Source organism: Helianthus annuus, chromosome 11, assembly GCF_002127325.2.
Source record: "Helianthus annuus cultivar XRQ/B chromosome 11, HanXRQr2.0-SUNRISE, whole genome shotgun sequence".
Lineage (NCBI taxonomy): Eukaryota > Viridiplantae > Streptophyta > Magnoliopsida > Asterales > Asteraceae > Helianthus > Helianthus annuus.
The window spans coordinates 167,998,670-168,019,300 of record NC_035443.2 but is presented as its reverse complement, the minus strand read 5'-3'; the positions used below and the strand labels follow the sequence as shown (position 1 = coordinate 168,019,300).

The 20,631-nt window shown below is 36.4% G+C and overlaps 2 protein-coding genes and 1 long non-coding RNA gene across 6 annotated transcripts; 2 read left to right on the top strand and 1 right to left on the bottom strand.

Annotated features, from left to right (window-relative positions):
• The first annotated feature begins 4,644 nt into the window (after positions 1–4,644).
• On the top strand, positions 4,645–6,615 carry LOC110890957. The gene is made up of 3 exons (XM_022138601.2): positions 4,645–4,839; positions 5,296–5,421; positions 5,700–6,615. Exons 2-3 carry the CDS (start codon positions 5,339–5,341, stop codon positions 5,830–5,832), a joined length of 216 nt encoding a protein of 71 aa, XP_021994293.1. The 5' UTR covers positions 4,645–4,839; positions 5,296–5,338; the 3' UTR covers positions 5,833–6,615.
• A 2,011-nt stretch (positions 6,616–8,626) lies between these two features.
• Positions 8,627–14,561, top strand: LOC110890956 (pheophorbide a oxygenase, chloroplastic). The gene is made up of 7 exons (XM_022138600.2): positions 8,627–9,256; positions 9,662–9,897; positions 11,541–11,667; positions 11,749–11,885; positions 12,756–12,915; positions 13,015–13,296; positions 14,139–14,561. Exons 1-7 carry the CDS (start codon positions 8,840–8,842, stop codon positions 14,391–14,393), a joined length of 1,614 nt encoding a protein of 537 aa, XP_021994292.1. The 5' UTR covers positions 8,627–8,839; the 3' UTR covers positions 14,394–14,561.
• Positions 14,562–16,337: 1,776 nt separating this feature from the next.
• On the bottom strand, positions 16,338–19,646 carry LOC110890955. 4 transcript variants are annotated; one of them, XR_002564915.2, is made up of 4 exons: positions 19,492–19,646; positions 17,938–18,023; positions 17,385–17,441; positions 16,338–16,545 (listed from the first exon to the last, which is right to left on the bottom strand). It is a non-coding gene; the product is annotated as an uncharacterized LOC110890955 (long non-coding RNA). The 4 variants fall into 4 exon arrangements; XR_004872813.1 differs by having other exon boundaries at positions 17,351–18,023; XR_004872812.1 differs by having other exon boundaries at positions 17,385–18,023.
• Positions 19,647–20,631: the final 985 nt, after the last annotated feature.

Sequence of the window (20,631 nt, the reverse complement as noted above, 5' to 3'; positions counted from 1 at the left end):
GAGTGTTAACTCGTGTCCCAGAGGAGTACCACTAGCAGTTGGTTGGGAAGAGAGAATAGAATGAACAGTGGGGTTTGTCACAGTGGACAGATAAGGGTGAAGGTTTGAAGGGTTGCTGGGACCGGCCTCACCTCTTGTAACAAAGGGTGGTAGAGGTGGCCCAGGAGACAATGTTGGCTCAGGTTCGTCGTAATCTAGACGAATCCTTACCCCTTTTTCCCTTTCTCTGTTCACATGTTGGTTAAGAAGTGATCTTAGCTCAAGGAAGTTATTAGCGACCCCCTCGGGGGTAAGTTCAACACGTGCCGGAGTGTCTGACACACCAACGTTGGGAGACGGAGCTCCAGATCTGGATGGGGTTGGTGTGTTAAAGGTAAGGAACTCGGGTGTACTCCCCGGAGTTGAAAAAGGCGTTGTTATTGTTGTGTGAGCTTGACCACTTCCCGGGGTAGAGGTGTTAAGGATCTGGTTTACCTCTTCCGGAGATCCACTTTCTGACATGGTGGTTTTGAGTGAAAGGAGCTACACTTACCAGGTCTCTTTTGAGGAGAAACAGCGGCGTAGCCCCACGGTGGGCGCCAACTTGTTGATGCAACAAACACGGGACCAAGGATGGTAGCTAAGTTGGTTAGGCAAAAGGGCTGAAGGGTTCAGTTTTGCCTAACGCAGGTCACGGGGTCCCTCCACGTTTGCAAAACGTGGAAGGAGGTTCACTAGTATGTTCTTGTTATTTGCTTTGAGGTTCTTTCTCCGAGGCCAGCTCGAATCCAGAAAAGAAAGCAAATAGAATGAAAGTGATGAAGAGTTGTTTGGAGGTGACAAAGAACTCTTTGAATGACTAGAGATTAAGGAATCTCTGCCTTTTCGGAATGTCTTAGAAGTGTACATGAGCTGTCTTCTTATAGTGGAAGACATCTCCTGAAATAGCATAAACTATACTAGCGAAACCTGTTTGCAAATGGAGGGTTTCCCCTTTTGGGGTTGAAGGCTTTGGACCCCTGGTTAATAGAGTGTGCTTGTGCAGACCTGCTCTGACTTTGTGAGTTGGTGAGCATGAGTTGGTGGGACGAGTCTCTAGACATGACTGATTACTGTTTCTCGATTTCCTCATTTTACAGCTTTTCATCCGATGAACCTTTCAACCTTTTAAGCTCTTTGCATATTAATCATTTTGTTTATCCTTGGGCTACCCCCGTCGTCAGGTTTCATAACTCATAAATTTTTTTACTATAATAGATAATTATACAAGAGCTATGTGGGTTTATCTGTTTGAAGTTTTTGAAAACATTGTCAGTTTTGTAAATCTTGTAAAAACTCAATTTGAAGTTGAAGTAAAAATGTTTAGAGTGATAATGGAACTGAATTTATTAATACTCAGATGTCTAACTTTGTTTAAACAAATGGTATAGTCCACCAAACATCATGTACCTATACTCCATAACAAAATGGTGTTTAGTTTGTTTCCTTGTTCTAACTCAATTAAAAGTTAGGGTATTTCGATAATTTACATACAAGTATTTAATTATTTATTGGTAATTCAAAAAAATCCATTTTTATTGATATTATGAAAAAAATATTTATATAAATAAGAAAAATCATTCTTCTCACTTCATCACCCTTATCTTTCTCTCTCTACCATCTATAACAACACCCACCACCACCGCCAACACCGCTATCACCACCATAAACCACTACCATCCCCACCCACTCCACCAGCCTACCAAAATCCAACCTACCAGCGGCTGCTGAAATCTCCTATGTGGCGTAACCCTGGCCACATGTTTCGCTCATATCCAAACGATGGTTAAAGCAACATCGACCCACCTTGGCCACCTAGTGGTTCAAGCACTAAACGACGACGATTAGGTTTTAGAGGTTTTATCGTCAAACTCGATGATGATAGTAGTTTAAGGTTCAACTTGAACAAATCGAAGAAGTCTTGGTGCTAGTGGTTGTGGTATCCAGCTGTTTCGCTCAGATCCATGCTTCGATCTATGGTCGGCAAGTAGTGGTGGCATAGGTGACGATGGGTAGGTAGGGGTGGTTACGGTGGCAACTGGTTGTGGTGACAGTCGAGAGGTGATGGTTGATGGTGATGATGTCATCTGGTGGTTGGTGATGATGAATAGGGAGAGATGGAGAAATTTTCCATGTACAACAACATACTCTTACTTTTATCCATACATTTATCAAAATATCATTCTAGTTAAAAAAATGTTTTCAACATAGTTAATGCTAAAAAAACATAACGAAAAAATAATAGTAACCATAGGAAGTATTTTGATCACTTTTAAACTATTGAGGTAAAACAGTTAAACTGGTCAAACCAATAAAGAAAAAACAAGTTAACTCTTACAAGTTTTTTTTTAAACCGAATCACTATGAGTCTAGGGGTATGAAACCAAAAAAAAATAGTGAGTCTTTTTTTATGGTAAATTTGGAATTCTGATGGACTACTAGAGTATCATCGTGACACTAGCGGAACCACCTGATCGTATCCATCTTCACTAGGCAATAATGCTTATCTATCTATATAATAAAAGAAACCGATAAAGGTACACTTGTCATTATTCCAGAGCATCCTTAATTGTAGCTAATTATTATTTAAATTATTAAATATTAATTAAATTAATATAAATCTTATCAACTCTAAATTATTGGCATAAACTTAACTTCAAATCGTAAAGTCTTATCTAAACTAAAAAGAATTGTTTCAATTAATGTTATTTATTATAAGGGGACAAAGTTGAAAATAAGAAAGTGTTGGGGTTAAATTGAAAAGTTGAAAAGCTTTGGGTTAAAACTAACAAGTCAAAGGGTTTTAAAATGAGAAAATAAACACATTTCCACTAGTATATAAATAAGCAAGTTTTTTGTGCATAACCACTTGTACCTTGTGCTTTGAGAGTTTTTCAAAAAAAAACCTGATTTTTTACTTTTAACCCAAAGTTTTTAGCTTTTGGAATTTTAACCCTACATAATTTATTTTTTAACTTTAACGCAAAACTAAACTTGATTTTTTACTTTTAACCCAAAGTTTTTAGCTTTTGCAATTTTAACCCAACATAATTTGTTTTTTTAACTTTAACCCAAAACTTTTCATAATTTGCAATTTAACTTCACAACTTTTGTCATCTATACTTTTCATCTTTGGCAAATTTTCGTTTTACGTATAGTTTTAAATTTTTTTTACTTAATACAACGCAACGTACGAGTGTGGTTCAACTTTTTTATGTTTTGTTTCAAATTTTGCAAGTGAACACGGCGTAACATGCATGTGTGGTTCAATGTTTTTACCTCTATTTTTCATGTTTGATAGGTTTGTCGCAACACGCAGATCCTAGGTCGAGTCAGTGTTGGTGGTCAATGACGGTTGTGTAACATTAGTACTATTTGACACCGTTTTACGCCCTGCTGCAACGCGGGGTGTGCTTTGGAGGTTTTCTAAAGAAAAAAATGGTTATGCATATGGTTGTCGTGACCTTGGCTTTGGGGGTGTTCCAAAAAAATGATTTTTTTACTTTTCATCAAAAAGTATTTCATAAATTACTTTTAACCCAAAAATTTTTATCTTTTGCAATCTATTCTCGCAACTTTGTTTACTTTCAACTTTGGTCCTTTATAGTTTTCATTTTCCGCAAATTTTTCGTTTTATGCTTGGTTCTAAATTTTTTGACTTAACACATCGCAACGTGCGTCTTTGGTTTAACGTTTTTACGTTTAGTTCTAAATTTTGCGAGTTAAGACGACGCAACGTGCGTGTGTGGGTGAACGTTTTTACATCGTTTATTTTTTTCCCGTTTGACAGGTTTAACATAACGTGCGGGTCCTAAATCGACTTATTTATAACTAAAGAATCCCCGCCGCATTGCGGCGGGTCTCAGTTCTAGCTTGAGTTAAAAGTTAAAAAAACAATTTTTTTTTGAAAAACACCCGATACATATGTTACAACTATTAAAACTACAAAAAGTTGCTAATTTATAGTTTGGTTATTGTTAACTATGGAAAATTATATTAAACAACTTATTAATCAAACAAAAAATTTAAAATAGAATTAACCTAATTTAAAAAATAATAACACACGGAGTTTTTTTTAAATATAATTTTTTTATTATTTAGTATAAAAAATTACATTTCTTCCACCCGTGAATATACAGGGTTTTTTTTAATATAATTTTTTTTATTGTTTGATATATAAAATTACATTTATTCAAACCGCACAATAAACGAGGTTCTTAAATATATTACTTTTTATTATTTAATATATAAAATTATATTTACTCAACACGGGTAATAAATGAGGTTTTTAAAAATACATTGATTTTTAATTTAATATATAAAATTATATTTATTCAACCCGTGTAATACACGAGGTTCTAATCCAGTACAGTATACACAAATCGAGAAGAAAAAACCCAATAAATTTGAGAAAATAAATTTGAGAAAAAACTTCTTGTAAGAATCAAACAGAATACCTAATAGTCTCTAAACTTTATCTCACGGTCTCACTTAACAGGGGAGGGGAGGGGAGGGGAGGGAAAATGAGGTTTTTTTTCCTGATAATAGTCTTTTCAATTTGGAAAGACATGGAGGGAAGGGATGGGGAGGGATTTTTAACTCGGGAACACACCCTAATGTCATGGGCGAGTCGGGTTAATGTAAAGGTAAAATGATAAGCTTATCGGATTATCAGGAGCCCCGACTTCCCCCGATGTTTAACCCGGATCCGTTCATATGACCTCTCACTCGGTTCAACATCTCTCAAACCAATCTCTGCTTTGAAATCCTCACACCACAACTAAATCAAGCTATATTATACTGAATCAATCTCACTATCAGGTATTTCAGTTTGATTCTTTAATTTCTATCTATTTCCGTATAAGCATGATCTTGAATTTTTAGGGTTTTTGGTGGCTTCATTCGTCAATACATATTACAGAAAATTAAAAAGATTTGGACTTCTGATTGTTCATTGTGATTATGTTATCAGGGTTTCTTAAAAATCATATCTTTGCGAACTTGTTGCAAATTTCAAGTTAGATTATAGGGTTTTTGATTTGGGGAAACTTGATATCTTAATTGATAATGGTTTTTGAAAGTTAAATTTATAAATTCGTTATGATTTAATTAGTCTTGATATTCAAATTCTGGATTCAGTTATTCTGTTGATGAATTTTGATTAGTAATTTGTTATAAGGAATTTTTAAATTTTATAAAGGGTGTAACTTGACTTTGCTTTTGCTTACTATGTAACTTGAATTTTAAATTAACTAACATGTTTTTGTTAATTTGCAGATTATCATTTTCATATTCGTGTGTTTAGATTGTAGAAATCTTCATGTCGAGAAGACGTAACGTCATTGTAGCCGCAGGCTTACTAGCTTTTGCAAGTGCGGGTTTAGCGTTCCCATTTTACATGGCGTAAGTAGATTATTCACTGTCCGTCATCGAACGGGTCAACCTTTTTAATTGGTTTATGTGGCTTGTGTTTGATTTCGAATGGGTCAAACTTTATAACTTAGTTGAAATGGAAACGGGTCAAATGGGTTGGAACTTGGAAGTTGCTAAAAGAGTTTTCAAATGCTTATGAGTTATATGACCTGCTAAATTGGTTTATTACGAAACGGGTCGGATTTTTTTGCATTGGTTTTTTGTTCCTTTTATCTTTTCTTGAAATGGTAGTTATATGTTGAAACCAGGACTAGGTCATCAAAGGCTCCGATTATTGATTCATCAAAACCACTACCACCTCAAGCAACTTTCCGGGGACCTTATATCAATAGCGGATCGCGTGACGTCGGGCCCGATTACCAGACTTATTCGAAGAAATAATACGTAGGTACTTTTTTTCCTATATACGCATTGTTATGTATCCACAGAACAATTGCCATTAGTTTGGACCTACTGGACTAATAATGTTTGGAACTGAAATGATTTTGCACACCTCTGGTCTCAGTTTTTAGTTTTTACTATTTTCTCTTCGCATAACAGTTGGCATTAACCCTTTTGATCTCTCATACATTACTCCTTTTTAGCTGACTTTTTTTTCGTTTAACTCGTTTGACCCGTGAGTGATGAAACTTGCTATGACCCATATTCTGTATGAAAACCGTGCCCAGAGGCACATCATGAACCGGGTCGAAATTTGCATTAGCTTTTGAGGCTGCCAGTGCTCGACACGCAGGATCACCGCCCTTTGATATCACACGTCCAGCAACAAGAAGCCTTGAACAATGGTGTGCAGATAGATTGATACACCGAGATCGCATTAGGTTTTGGGGCCCTAGTGCGCGCCGCACAGAACAACCACCCAAAGAAATCGGTATGTACAGCAACAAGAAGCTTTGACCAATGGTGTAGACATGTTGATGGTCTAGTTTAACTGGTTTTAACTAAAGTTCTTAGCTTAACCATTGGTTACGATTCCGAAAAGCGATGAAGCAACCAATTGGTTGTTAACTGGTATACAAGAGGTAAGGTTGAAGGGTTGGTGATGGTGTTAGCAAAAGAAGAGGATTTTTTAATATCTTCACATTTTGTAAATGTAAATAATAGATAACTAGCGGTTTTTCACCGCGCTACGCTGCGGGAATTAAGTTGGTATCGGTTCGGTTTGATTTGTTTCGATAACAGCACTAGCTATAGCAGCTTAAAGAGAAAACTAAAAAAATAAAGCCGTGATATGCTTAAACGGACATTGACACGTGCTTCATATCCATTGAAAACCATAAAAAGAATACATGTTCTGATACTACCGGTATCGGTATCGATGTTAGGTTGAAATTTGTTCGGTTCGTCATGTATCAATATTCGTATAGTTAATGATACAAAAAAATATGTTTTTTTTTTTAATATTGTTATCGGCACTCGTATAGTTTATAATATAAAAATAAACTACTATTCATTGTTGGCTTCTATTCAATTTGGTATGATAGTGGCACGGTATCCATGTTCAACAAAAAAATGTATCGCAGTGTTAGAAAAAAAATAACATAGATGTGGAGTTAGATTTATATAAAAAGTTAACTTATGCAAGTTATTAAAAGAAACAAATTAATTAATGAGTAAAATATTATTAATAAGTTTAACAGAATAGTTAAGATCAAATTAAAAGGAATACTTTAAGAAACTTATCAATGTTCATCATCAATTCAAATTCATATAGATAACGGTTTCTCGTTGATTTATTTAGTCATGTTTACAGGCTACCTCAACCGGATTTATCAAAAGAATTTAGGTCAAACCACCAACTGCAGTTTTAGAAACAAAAACCAAACTGGTCAAATAGCGTGGGTCTCCATATCGGCTGGTTTTACCATTTTAATGTTTTAGTGGATTGTTTTTCTACGTCTCGCTTGCAGTATGCGCATATAATGTATATATGTGTGGGTCATCGGGGGGCAAAAGTGAAAGTGCATTAATTTTAACGTTATTTTACTAATTTCGTGAAAATTACATTAAAAGCAGGGGATGGTTAATCATGCATCATGTAGTGGCGTTGATAGCTGAAAGATAAAAGGGTACATGCACTAATCGGTATTTGTCCCGATTGCTGAGTGTTATGTGCATTATGTCCAAGTTTTGATGCAAAACTATTATGGAGTCGGGGGTCTCACTGGAAGCAGTCTCTCTATTCCTACGGGGTAGAGGTAAGGTTGTCTATATCTTAACATCCTAAGACCCTACCTTAGCTTTGTTATTGGTGAGATTTACTGAGTATAACGATGATGATGAGTGGTTCGTTTTTACGGTTTGAACCCATTCTTCTTTCTCTCAAAGTTATTAGTTTGTAAAAAAACTATAAAGATGTTCGTAATTATAAGATAGATTCATAACTACATATTCCTAAAAATATACATATCATCATACTTGGTAAATCTCACCAAAAACAAAGTTAAGGTAGGGTCTGAGAAGGGTAAGATGTAGACAACGTTACCTATACCCCGTATGAATATAGAGGTTGCTTCCAGTGAGACCCCCGGACAGTGACGGACCCATAAATTATTAGTTGGGGTGCGGATGAGGTGTTTAACCATATTTTCAAGTGGTGCGGTCGGGTTTTTTTTGCCTAAAATATACGCTAAATTTTTTTTTCAAGGGGTGCGGCCGCCCACCCTGGCCAAATGGTAGGTCCGTCCCTGCCCCCGGCTCGATAGTAGTTTTGTATCAAGCCTTGGATACAAGGCACATAACACTCGACACAAAGGCCAATTAATGCATGTAGTCCCTCGTCTTTCGGATATCAACGTCACCACATGATGCATGATTAACCATCCCCCTCTTTTAACATTATTTTCACGAAATTAATAAAATAATGTTGAAATTGATGCACTTTCACTTTTGTCCCCCGAGCGTTCACATATATGTATATTGTATGCGTATACTGCAAGTGGGGCGTAATATTCCTAAAAATATAAAATTACATAAATAATAAAGGATAAACTGAAATAATGTGAATACTAAACCGTGAATCAAATCGTTTAAACCTCAAGAAAAGTTCAAAACCAGCCGAGTTGCTCAATTAAACATGCCGAAAGAAGATTCCACACGCGAGTCCCTTTTCTCACAAATAATTCCAATAATAAAATCTCAAATATAACAAACTTAATTGTTTTCTTTTTTATGTTTCAAACAGGAAACAAAACTAAACGTCTAGCGTTCAGACATTTGTAGTCCAAACCCATTTTCCTCTTCGCTATAATAACAAAAAAACGTGTTACTAACTTACACGCAAAGTCTTCTTCACATCACACACATTATTAACACCCACTTCAACACACACCACTCGATTCACCAAAAAAAAAAAAAAAATTAAAAAAGAAAAACAAATTCTGCAAAAATGGCTTCTTTACTCTTTCCACCACCACCGTCAACAACCACAGCAACCACCACAAACCGTCGCTTATTTCCTCCTCATTCTCTCCACCACCCAAAACCCACAACTCGCCGACCACAACCACCGTCATCTCGCCGGAAAAAGCTTCTTCTCCCACTCCACGTGGCAGCTCCGCCGTCTCCCACCACCACAGATTCTTCTTCAATGGATATTGAAACCGAAGAAGCTGATGAGAAGTCTTCGTCTAAATTCTCGTGGAAAGATCATTGGTACCCGGTTTCGTTAATTGAAGACCTTGACCCGACCCGACCCACCCCTTTTACTCTCCTGAACCGGGACCTTGTTATATGGTTTGATAAAGTTAATGACCAGTGGGTTGCTTTGGATGATAAATGCCCTCATCGTCTTGCTCCTTTATCTGTAATACTTTTATTTTATTTATTTATTTATTTTTTTTATTGTGTGTTATGTTGATGATCAGTTACTACTGGCAAATTATTATTTTTATTTTTTATTATTTTATTATTTTATATTATCATTTTTTTTTTGTTATTAGGGGTTGTAACTTTGTGTTGATTCTGATGATTACTGTTTTATAAGGATCCTTTTCTGTAAAAAGAAATTATTAATTTTTTTTTTATTTTTTGTTTGTTAGGGGTTTTAATTTTGTTTGATAATGATGATGAAGATGATTATTGTTTTATCAGGATCTTTTTTTTATTGTAAAACAGACATTTTCTATTTTTTTATGCTTATTATTATTTTTTTATGGTTATTTTGGGGTTGTAACTTTTGTGTTGATGTTGATGATTATTGTTTTATCAGGAAGGGAGGATTGATGAGAATGGGCACTTGCAGTGTTCTTACCACGGATGGTCTTTTGACGGATGCGGGTCGTGTACTCGGATCCCGCAGGCGTCATCGGATGGACCAGAAGCTCGGGCGGTTCGATCGCCGAGAGCTTGTGCTACCAGGTTCCCAACAATGGTGTCTCAAGGGTTGTTGTTTGTGTGGCCTGATGAAAATGGCGTGGAAAGAGCTAAAGCCACCAAGCCTCCAATGTAAGCATCCATATCTTTAGTGATATGTTAGAAACCCGTATATCGCACAAATTTAGGAATTATAAATGATATTTTGGTTTAAAAAATAGATTAAAAAGTAGAATCCAAAGGGATGAAATAAAGAAGCGGGAAAAAGAATTTTAGCGTCACACAGTTGTGACACGTGATGCAAATAGTTAGGCTATGGGGTATGGGGCTTGGGTTGGGGGAAAACGCCCAAGCCACCACCCCGGGTGGGCTTGGGTTGGGGCGTGGCCCTTGGGTCTTGGGTTTCAAGCCGGGCGTGAGGCGGTCTTGACAACCTAGTTGGCTGCCTCCCATTCGGTCACCCCGCCATGTCATAGCGGCCATTTGAAAGTTTGAATTTTAAATTCAAACCGTTTGGGGGAAAACCAAACCGCCACCCGGGTCTCCCAACAACCCTATAAAATGTAACCCCCAACCCACTGGTCCCCCCACGAACCCATTACCCCACCGGCTACCCACTTCTCTCGAACCCGCTAACCCACTGGTCCACCCCATCCCACGAAGAACATGGCATCTTGGACTCACGAGGAAGAATTGGCTCTCGTCACAAGCGTCGTTGACGCTATGAAGGGGCGGCAACCGGGACAAACAAGATATTGGCCGGAAGCATTCGCAACCTACCGACATAACGTCGGTGACGACCGCCACAACCTCAACGCGTGCCAACACAAATGGCGCGAGCTACGGCCCAAGCTCGATCGTTTCAAGGCTTACTACGAAGCCGTTCCGAGCGGCAAGTTAAGCCACGAGGACCGGGTGGCGGTGGCAAATATAGAGTTTCGAGGCAAAGAGCGAAAGGCGTTCGACAAGATCGCCCTTTTTGAAATTTATCTAACGCTCTAGGTTTGTTATTTTGTAATTTTTAGAAATTATGTAATTTTTAGGATTATGTAATTTTTAAAATTTTAATGAAGTTGTAGGTTTTTTTTATAAATGTTGTGTGAATTTTATAAATTTTTTGTATTTTTTTTAAACAATCTGCCACGCGGTGCACCCAACCCACGCCCCGCCATACCCCGCGGACACGTTACTAGGCGATGGGGGGGCTCCCATTCCACGTGTCAACAAATGCCCCAACCCAAGCCCCACCATACCCCAGGTCTTACTTATTTATTAGGTCTAGATTAGTGTGCATGCATGTCATGATTTAGTGTTTAAATTATTTAATTGATTAATTAGTCTTGGGTTATCATTGGTCAAATGGTAATATAATATTCAATCCTTGTTAACTTGAAATGGTTTCACAAGATTCTTAAAGGGTGCTCTATAAATTGACATCTTTCCCTTTATAGAAATACTTTATTTAAATAACTAGTGTACTTGACACTGCTTACATATATCATATTATTCAAGTAATAATCTTATATTTTGAATAAAAATAATTTATGATTTTTATGCATTAACTAGTGTTAACCCATTTGACTTGTTTTCTGTTCTTTTAAGCTATTTGTTCACTTCACCCGTTTGACCCGTTAGTAATAAAACATAACCCAAATCAACCGACCCATTAAGAAGTTAATGGGTCGGAACTGTCACGTCTCGTTTTGTTAAAAATTTCGTATATGTCATATTTCGTTATTTGAATGTTGTTTTTTGGTGATATGGGAAATGTATAGGTTGCCGGATGACTTTGAAAAGCCCGAATTTTCTACTGTGACGATTCAACGTGATTTATTCTACGGCTATGATACTCTAATGGAGAATGTTTCTGATCCCTCACACATTGATTTTGCCCATCATAAGGTGAATAAATACAAGCCAAAATCTTTGTATCAAAGACGGATTATAAGAAATCGGCATTTGACCATATATAATATGATACAGGTTACTGGTAGGCGAGATAGAGCTAAACCACTGCCGTTTAAGATGGACTCAACTGGCCATTGGGGATTTTCAGGAGAAAATGAAGGGAATCCGAAAATCAGTGCCAAGTTTATTGCACCTTGCTATTATATAAACAAGTAAGTTTAACGGAGTAAATGTACATCCTCGAGTCCGAAATCATTATTTTTTGGTTGACCTTGAGAACGTGTAGCGATAAACTCATGGGACCCACCCATAGTCTACTTGAGCAATGGGTGCAGGTTTGTGATGGACAGTTGGCATTTCGAGAGGGTTAAACGCAGAAAACGGTAGAAGCTCGAAACCTGAGCCTACTATGCCACCCCCTTGAATGTCCAAAATTACCACTTTTAATCCTCTAGTAATTAGGTATATAATAAACAAACCATGCCCAGTAAATCCCACAAATAGCGAAGCTACTGGTCTAGTAATTAGGTATATGTCTTGTGAAATATTAGTAAAAGTCTCATACCATGTTAAAGAAAAGGGTAATTAGGTAATATGATTTTTACCCTTCGGTTATCAGTTTTTGTCAGGCAAGTATTATCCAAAACTGTTTATATAACCTCTAAAGTACACGGATGCTCCCTTAGGTAACCAAAATTTTGTATTTAGTTCCTAGTTTTTCAAAAGTACATGGATGGTCCTTGTGGTTTGCACTTTGTAACGTATTTAGTCCCCGACTTTTGCCAAAAGTGCACGGATGGTCCCTATGGTTTGCACTTTGTAACACATTTAGTAACTTTTGCCAAAAATACACGGATGGTCCCTATGTATTACAGAGTGCAGACAACAGGGACCATCGATATACTTTTGGCAAAAGTTGGGAACTAAATGCGTTACAAAGTGCAAACCACAGGGACCATTCGTGTATTCTATAAAGTTGGGGACTAATCCGTGTACTTTACCCAATGTGTTTATGCAAAATTAAAAGAACTGGTTATATGATAATAAGTTTCAAAAAGATTGTATCTTTATTGTGTTTTCAGAATCGAAATCGACACAAAACTCCCTATTGTCGGTGACCAAAAGTGGGTAATATGGATCTGTTCCTTCAACGTACCAATGGCACCCGGAAAGACGCGTTCCATCGTGTGCAGTGCTCGGAACTTCTTTCAGTTTACGATGCCCGGGCCCGCATGGTGGCAGGTAACGTTTTTTAATCCCATTATACAACACTACAAAGTACAAACTCCTTTTGTGGGTCCCGTTTTTGTTTGTTTATTTTAACAACGATGAATATCACAGGTTGTTCCACGATGGCACGAACATTGGACTTCAAACAAAGTATACGATGGAGATATGATTGTGCTTCAAGGTCAAGAAAAGTTCTTTTTGTCGGCACAATCAACGGATGGATCTATTGATGTGAACAAACAGTATACGAAACTTACGTTTACACCCACACAAGCGGACCGGTTTGTGTTGGCGTTCAGAAACTGGCTTAGACGACATGGCAACAGTCAACCCGAGTGGTTTGGCGATGCCAATACCCAATCATTGCCCTCCACGTATCTTTCAAAACGCGAGGTACTCGATGTTTGATATGTTGAACTATATTTGACAAGATGAGTGGTTAGATTGGTTGACTAACATGTTATTCGGGTCGAAATTGACACCTTGATGTTGAACCATTCTTGGCATGTGTCGCAAACGAATCAAACATTCTGCGAACAGTTCGTGAACCGTTCAACGGGAAGTTCGTTTGTGTTCGTTCGTTTATTAAACAAATGAACATGAACAGAGGTCGCGCTCGTTCATTTATGTTTGTGAACGTTCGGTAACATGTTTGATTGTGTTCGGTAGTTCATTAGTGCTTTTAGGTTTTATAATTTATTTAAATACTTTAAAGTCCCGACAAATAAAACATTTAATAAGTGTAAGTGTATTATATAATTTGTTCATGAACGTTTGTTTGTGTTCATGAACATTAGTTTGTGCTCATTTGTGTTCATCAACGTTCGTTGACTAAAATTAACAAACAAACACAAACGAACACGAACATAAAATCTCGTTTGGTAAGTCTTCATGAACATTTCGTGAACACATATTTCTTAACAAATGAACACGAACAAGGTCTTGTTCGTGTTCGTTCAGTTCGTTTGCAGCCATGGGCGGTTCTTAATAGAGCTCTGGCAGGGCCACGGCCCGGGCAAGTTTTTCGGCCATAGTGCTAATTTTCCGCATTTCGATCGAAATTTTTTATATATACTATGTTTGGCCCGGGCTTGCCCGGGCTTTTTTTAGTGCACGTGTCTTTCGGCCCTGGCACGTTCAACGGGCAAGACCGCCACTGTTTGCAGCCCTAGGCGTGTGGGTTTAATCTTTCTAGTAGTTTTTTTTTTTTGTAATTATTTTGTTGTTTTCGACAGATGCTGGATAGATACGAACAACATACGCTCAAGTGTTCTTCATGTAAAAAGGCTCATAAAACATTCGAGACTCTGCAGAAGTTGTTAACCGGAGCCGCTGTTGTGTTTTGTGCTGCTGCTGGTGTGCCTCCTGAGATCCAGTTACGACTTATTTTTGCAGGGCTGGCAGTTTTGAGCGCTGGATTAGCTTATTACTCTCATCAACTCCAGAAGAACTTCGTTTTTGTTGACTATGTTCATGCTGAGATTGATTGATCGATTGATCAAACGTTAAATAAATGTTTTTGTAAGCTGGTCCAGTGGTCATAGATATTAGAGTATTCGGTTGGTTCATGAATGTATAGTTAATTAGATTGTATTTGTATTGTCTGAAGTCGAAACCAAGATTTGTGTGCATATAAAACTGGTCTTGTTTTAGACTCTTTGCCTTTGGTCTTTTGCATAGTTCATTTAGATGTGTAACAATTCGGCTTTTGGGTTATTAGGTTCATCGGTTTTCTCAGGTTTAGTTATTTATTTCAGTCAAACCGAACCAAATGTTCAGAATAATCATAACAAACCGAACAAATGAATTGCAAGTCCATTTCAGTTTCGGTTTCAAACAAAAAAAATCATCCATTCAAGCTCTTGAATTCAGTTTCCTTGATTTTGTAATGGATTAAGGGGGTGTTTGGCCTAGCTTTTATTTTTTGGCTTATGCTTATATTTTAAACTATCTTATAGCTTATTTTCTATCATTTGATAAGCTCTTTGTAAGTGTTTGGATTAGCTTATAGCTTATTTTATATCATTTGCCCTTACACAAAGAAGCTTCTTCAAATAAGCTAAAAAACCATCATCAAATAAGCTTCTTCAAATTAGCTTATATAAGCTAATAAGCATAAGCTTAAAAAGCTAAACCAAACACCAAACAAAGCTTATTTTGTAAAAAAAGCTAAAAAAAGCTATAAGCTTTGTTAAAAAAGCTAGGCCAAACACCCCCTAAATAAATGTTAACGCTGTTAGTAGTGGGCTGGAACACCCACTCGAAACGGAGGGCTTTAGTTGGTTTTCATCTCCCTTTCACCCGTTATACTACTCACGCCCAGGCCTTAGGGCCCAAAGATTGTTGAGGTGTACGTTGAAGGAACAGATCCATTTTTTTTTTCAAAGATGTGTTGTCTCAACCCCTCCAACCAATCATATTTTAACATTCTTTTTTTTTAAAGAAGTGTGTGGGTTAAAAGGGTTAACTACCCCCATCAAAATTGGGTTTAGAGTAAACTTCTATTTTGCTCCATATGATTTGGTCATTTTAACGGTTTTGCCCCAAACCTTTAAAAATAGTCATTTTACTCCCTCATGTTTTGATTTTATCGCCAGTTTGCTCCACGTGCTTAACTCCATCCATAATGTCTGGTACAAGGAGGGGTATTTTAGTAATTTTATAGATAAATATTTAATTATTTTAAATAGTTATTCCTAACATCTGTTCATAATTATCATCATCATCATTCCTAACATCTATTCCTAACATCTGTTCATAGTCATCATCATCTCAACACATGCCACCAAGCCCACCACAACCACAACTACAACCACCTCCGGCTGCTATTCCTAACATCACCACAACCACCTCCGGCTGCTGTTCATCATCATCCCAACATCTGTTCATAGTCATCATCATCAAACCCCAACTTTTACCATCAACCACCACTCCAACCACCGGCTGCTGCTAATCGACCACCATCACCATCCCGACGCCACCACCTGCCATCACCACCATCCTCCACCACTTAATTTTCTGTTTCTTATCAACCTAAATATTCATCTTCCTCAAACAAACCCAAACCGGAAACCCTATCCCTTTAATCAATAAATTCAAACACCACATTTGATGTTCAATGAAATTATGAGAGGGGTTTTGATCCCCTAAGGAAACCAAACTCAATGATGTATTGAAACATTACCGGTGTGAGATTTAACTGTTTTTCCGACCGGACGAGTAAGAACTCCGGCGGCTCCGGCGATTCTCTGATGTAAACGTTCGGATCTAAACGTTCGATTCTCTGTGAGATTTAACTGTTTTTCTCTAATGTAATGGTGGTGCTCGGAGGTGACGGGGCGATGCCGTAGTGGTGATAGGGTTTTGAATGTGTGGAGGTGGTTTATGGTGGTGATGTGTAAGACCCTTGCTATTATCTAACAGTTTTCGTATGGTTTACGAAAATAAATATGTAATTATGGATACACATATATTGAAAAATACGGGTTTATTAAAACTTTTACAATTTAAGAACAATACAATGTAATGTAATTGAGTTCGCCGTTTATAAATAACGACGAAACTATGTGTGGAAGCTTGTAACTGCATAGTGTTTGGTTCACTTCATTGCTTGATCGACATCCGGATGGCAGCTACATTCACCTAATATCAAAAACCAACTCAAAGGTTAGTTTTGATAACTTAAAAACAAGTATAAACAAGTTCCATAACTTTTTATCTACAGGTCCGTTTCGTGTAATTCTTTTTCCCACACGTCCGTACTTAAATTACGAATCCGTTTATCACCTAGGTTTGCATAAAAATCTGATTTATAAGCAACGACTTAAAAATCCTTTGTATGATTATTTGACCCGTTACTTTTAACATCATACTACAAGTTTATTAACAATATTCATTGCTTATTGTTTTTACCCATTCCGGGGCTTGCCAAAAATTAGCATTTTCGCTTCCATTACAAGGTTTGTATTCATGTTTACATTCACCGGTTTATTTTGAAAATTTCCAACACTTAGCCAATCTTAATCACTTGCTTTATTTTGACCCGTTTAACGGTTTTTATGCATTTAAGCATCAATTTCACTCATCTTTTTTCGCACTTCACATTTTTACATTTAAGATGTCTACTTATGTTTCGCCACAACTATTTTTGTGGTGAATTAATACAATAAACCGATTATCCCGAGTATTACTTTTCGGTTAGTCATTTTACTAAAAAGACCTATTCTTAGGCATTTGACCCACGAAAGTTTATGCCTATATTCTTATACGTATCAAAAGGGTTACATAATCATAATACAAGTTCCTAAACAACCTCTAGGGTTCGTTTGCCCGGTTTACCCAACGAGGGCTTTTTGGTCAATTTTAATCCTTCATTTTACAACGAAGGACTTTCGCTAATTAATTGACCAAGAATCGTATGTTTAACTAAAAGCTTGTTTATGCGTACCCGGCTCGGGTCAACATATAAACCCATTTTGTACCTTGCTTTTATTAGTCGCTACTTTATAGCGACACAATTATCCACTTCCGGTTCACTCCTGTGAACATACGACTTAACAACCAACGTTAGTCAATATTGTCAAATGGTGTTATCAGCACCATTTGACCCGTTTGGCCTATATGACCAAACATTCACATTTGTTTCAAAGCATGGTTTTTAACTACCCATTTCGGATTTTACCACAAAATTTCCTTTTTCTTACATATTTAACCCATTTCAGCTTACGCCGTGGGTATCCATTTAATCTCAACTTATATTTAGTCATCACGTGACTATATTACCCTTTTACCCCTTTTTCCCATTTCTAGTTACGCTATTAGGTAACTTTAAGAAAACTTATAAATTCTTAGTCAATTCATGACTAAATTACCATTTTGCCTCTTTTTACCATTAACCATAGTTTTGATCGTTTATATTCGTTCCAACTCATTTCGGTTCGTGTCAGAACCCTTTTTTTAAAACATAATCCATTGTCATATTTATCACCTATAAAATAAACACGTACACTTAAATTAGGTGTAAGCTTTACTTACCTTGCATCCTTGCGAGCTTTATACTTGAACTTGTATCCATTTGACCCGTTCATTTCCAAGCTTCTACCTAGCTTGTCAGAGTCAAACTACCATATCATATCCACAAGATGATTAGATTAGTCAACCATTAACATAACCATCACACCTTATGGATTCACACACTTATTCATCAAAGTATGCTATTTATTTAACAACTATTTTTTTCCATAATTCTTTCCATTCACTAACCGTTTGACCCGTTAGTCAAGTTACTTATACAAACTAGTTAGTAAGTGATTTTGAACACTTTAAGCATGTCACATAAAGTGTTATTTGTTCCTAACAATAAATACTTCATTACTAACCAAGTATACGCAATCATATGTCTTTTTCTGGATTAATAATAACATTATTAATGTGCAACAATTTTCTATTCAGCTGCTTTAATCGACCATTATGACCCATTTAAAGTCCGAACTAGATTAACATGTTCAAAAATGGATCGTAGAAAACTTCAATAGCTTCGCAAGCATATAAGGTACACCTTCTAACGAATTTTCTATAATTTTATATGATTTTTATAAAATCAGCACAGCAACTATATTTTCATTTTTCAATCAGCTTTCAAGGTTTCTGAACAGCAGTTTTAATTCACATTTTTAACCTATTTAACAACCACATTTGTTTCTTATGATTGAAAACAGTGAAAATTTACTCCATAAGCTTTCCGAAAAGGTATAGAACACCCAAATCGGATAAACGGTTGATTTTATATGATTTTTTTAAGATTAGTCAAAATCTATATAAAAAGCTACGGAAATCATGTTTCTGGTCCTTTCAAATTCAACCCAAACCATCAAATGCAACCCATTTCCATGGCTATAACCCTTACTAAACTCTTGGTAATGGTTAGAAACCTATAACACAGTGATTGTAGCCTAAGAGATGTAAAAAACATCGTCTATTTTAAGAAGTCATCGTATGAAATCTTAATTTTATCATCTTCTCAACTTCATCTTTGTCAAATTAAAAACTAGAACTAAAATTAACATATATTCAAGTTCTATTTGATGATTCTCATACACCATCATATTTAAAACCCGTACTATTCCATATCACACGAAATTAGTCAGATTAGCCAATTACGTGTTTCTTTCATAATTTCAACATATAAACATTCGTTTAGGCATTTTAGCAAGTACCTAGCAGGCACGATTTCTATACCTCTTATTTCGTTCATGGCTAATCTTTTTAACCAAGTTTCAATCATTAAATCAAACCCTTATTTCTAGCATTCATAAACAATACCAAGACTTGCATCATAACATCAATTCTACACTATTTCAACATTGAAATTCAGTGTTCATCACATAATTACAATACCCACTTAACGCATGTATGGGTAATTATCAATGTCATAATTTTCATCACTAATTCAACAAGTTATTGACTAGGGTTTACCCCTAGACATGTTTTCATTACTAATTTCATCTAAATATCAATCAATCAAGTTCAGATTTTGATTTCTCATGTTTATCAAAATTTTAAGATGTAACTAAAAGATGAAAAACGTACCTTGTGATCCCTTCACTTAGGTGATCACTAAAATAAACTTAGATTTCGATTTGGGACTGATTTGGCCTTCCAATTGCTTGATTTTTGGCTAGTTAGGGTTTGGTTGAAGGAAGCTTGTTCGCCCCCTGTGTTGTCTACGACCAGAACACACACCAAGTGTGTGTTTTGGGTTTTTAATTTTTGTTTTAATAATAATTATTTTCTCACTTAACCCTTTTAGTCCCTATAGTTTCTAAAAGTTATAAAAATGTTACTATATCAAGTTTCTTCATTATTTTAAAACACTTAACTAAGTAGGTCGATATTCCTAGTTACTTAGTGGGCCCAGGGAGTTATAATCCGTTTTATTTTAAGTCCCGTTAACTCGGGCTTCTTATAAACTTACTTTTTTTAAAGCATTTATTCTCCTTTTAATTAATATTATGATTATTTGTTTAAATCCTAATATTCACCTGGTTAATTTTATCACTAACGGTACCTGTTCATTAATATTAACGTGGTTTGACTATCAAACCTGTTTTCAGGGTGTTACAAGTCTACCCCCCTTAAAGAGGTTTCGTCCGCGAAACCTTATTTACGTAGTTCATTGGTTTAATCAAACGAACCAAGTTTCATTTTCAAGGCACCCGTTTCTTTCGGTCCAAAGTTCTCATTTATTTTGATGCATACGTCTTTCATGTGTGAGGCCTCGTGGGCCGTTACTTTCAGCTTGTATCTGTTATCTTTGTTGATTATTTACTTTGGCGGTTAGACTTATTAGTCACCGGTTACCTTATACCCCATCACCCGGTATACCATATTGCCATTTCCGGCCTTATACGTGTTTACTTGTATTTAAGAATTTATGTCTGAGGATTTATTCCTTTCCATTATTATTTGATGCGGGGAATCATAACTAGTTCCTACGCTTAATCCAAATGACCCGTAGATTCTTTCACTTAGCCTCGTAGGCCATTTATTTAGATTTTCACCTTTTTATTTTTTTAAGGTGAGACCCCGACAATTCGTTTCTTTCTATTTGTGACCCGAAGGTCTTTTTGGTCCCATAGACCTTAACATTACTTATAATCCCATAGGTTATGATGATCCTGTAGATCATCTTTTATTCGAGTCTTTATTCAACTTTATATATATCTATGG

Excerpts from the sequence above, each read along its gene's own strand:
- LOC110890956 (XM_022138600.2), top strand. The coding sequence starts at position 8,840 with ATGGCTTCTTTACTCTTTCCACCACCACCGTCAACAACCACAGCAACC. Across the intron at positions 9,257-9,661 it reads ATCGTCTTGCTCCTTTATCT|GAAGGGAGGATTGATGAGAA; the intron begins GTAATACTTTTA and ends TTGTTTTATCAG. Across the intron at positions 11,668-11,748 it reads TTGATTTTGCCCATCATAAG|GTTACTGGTAGGCGAGATAG; the intron begins GTGAATAAATAC and ends AATATGATACAG.
- LOC110890957 (XM_022138601.2), top strand. The coding sequence starts at position 5,339 with ATGTCGAGAAGACGTAACGTCATTGTAGCCGCAGGCTTACTAGCTTTT. Across the intron at positions 5,422-5,699 it reads GCGTTCCCATTTTACATGGC|GACTAGGTCATCAAAGGCTC; the intron begins GTAAGTAGATTA and ends TGTTGAAACCAG.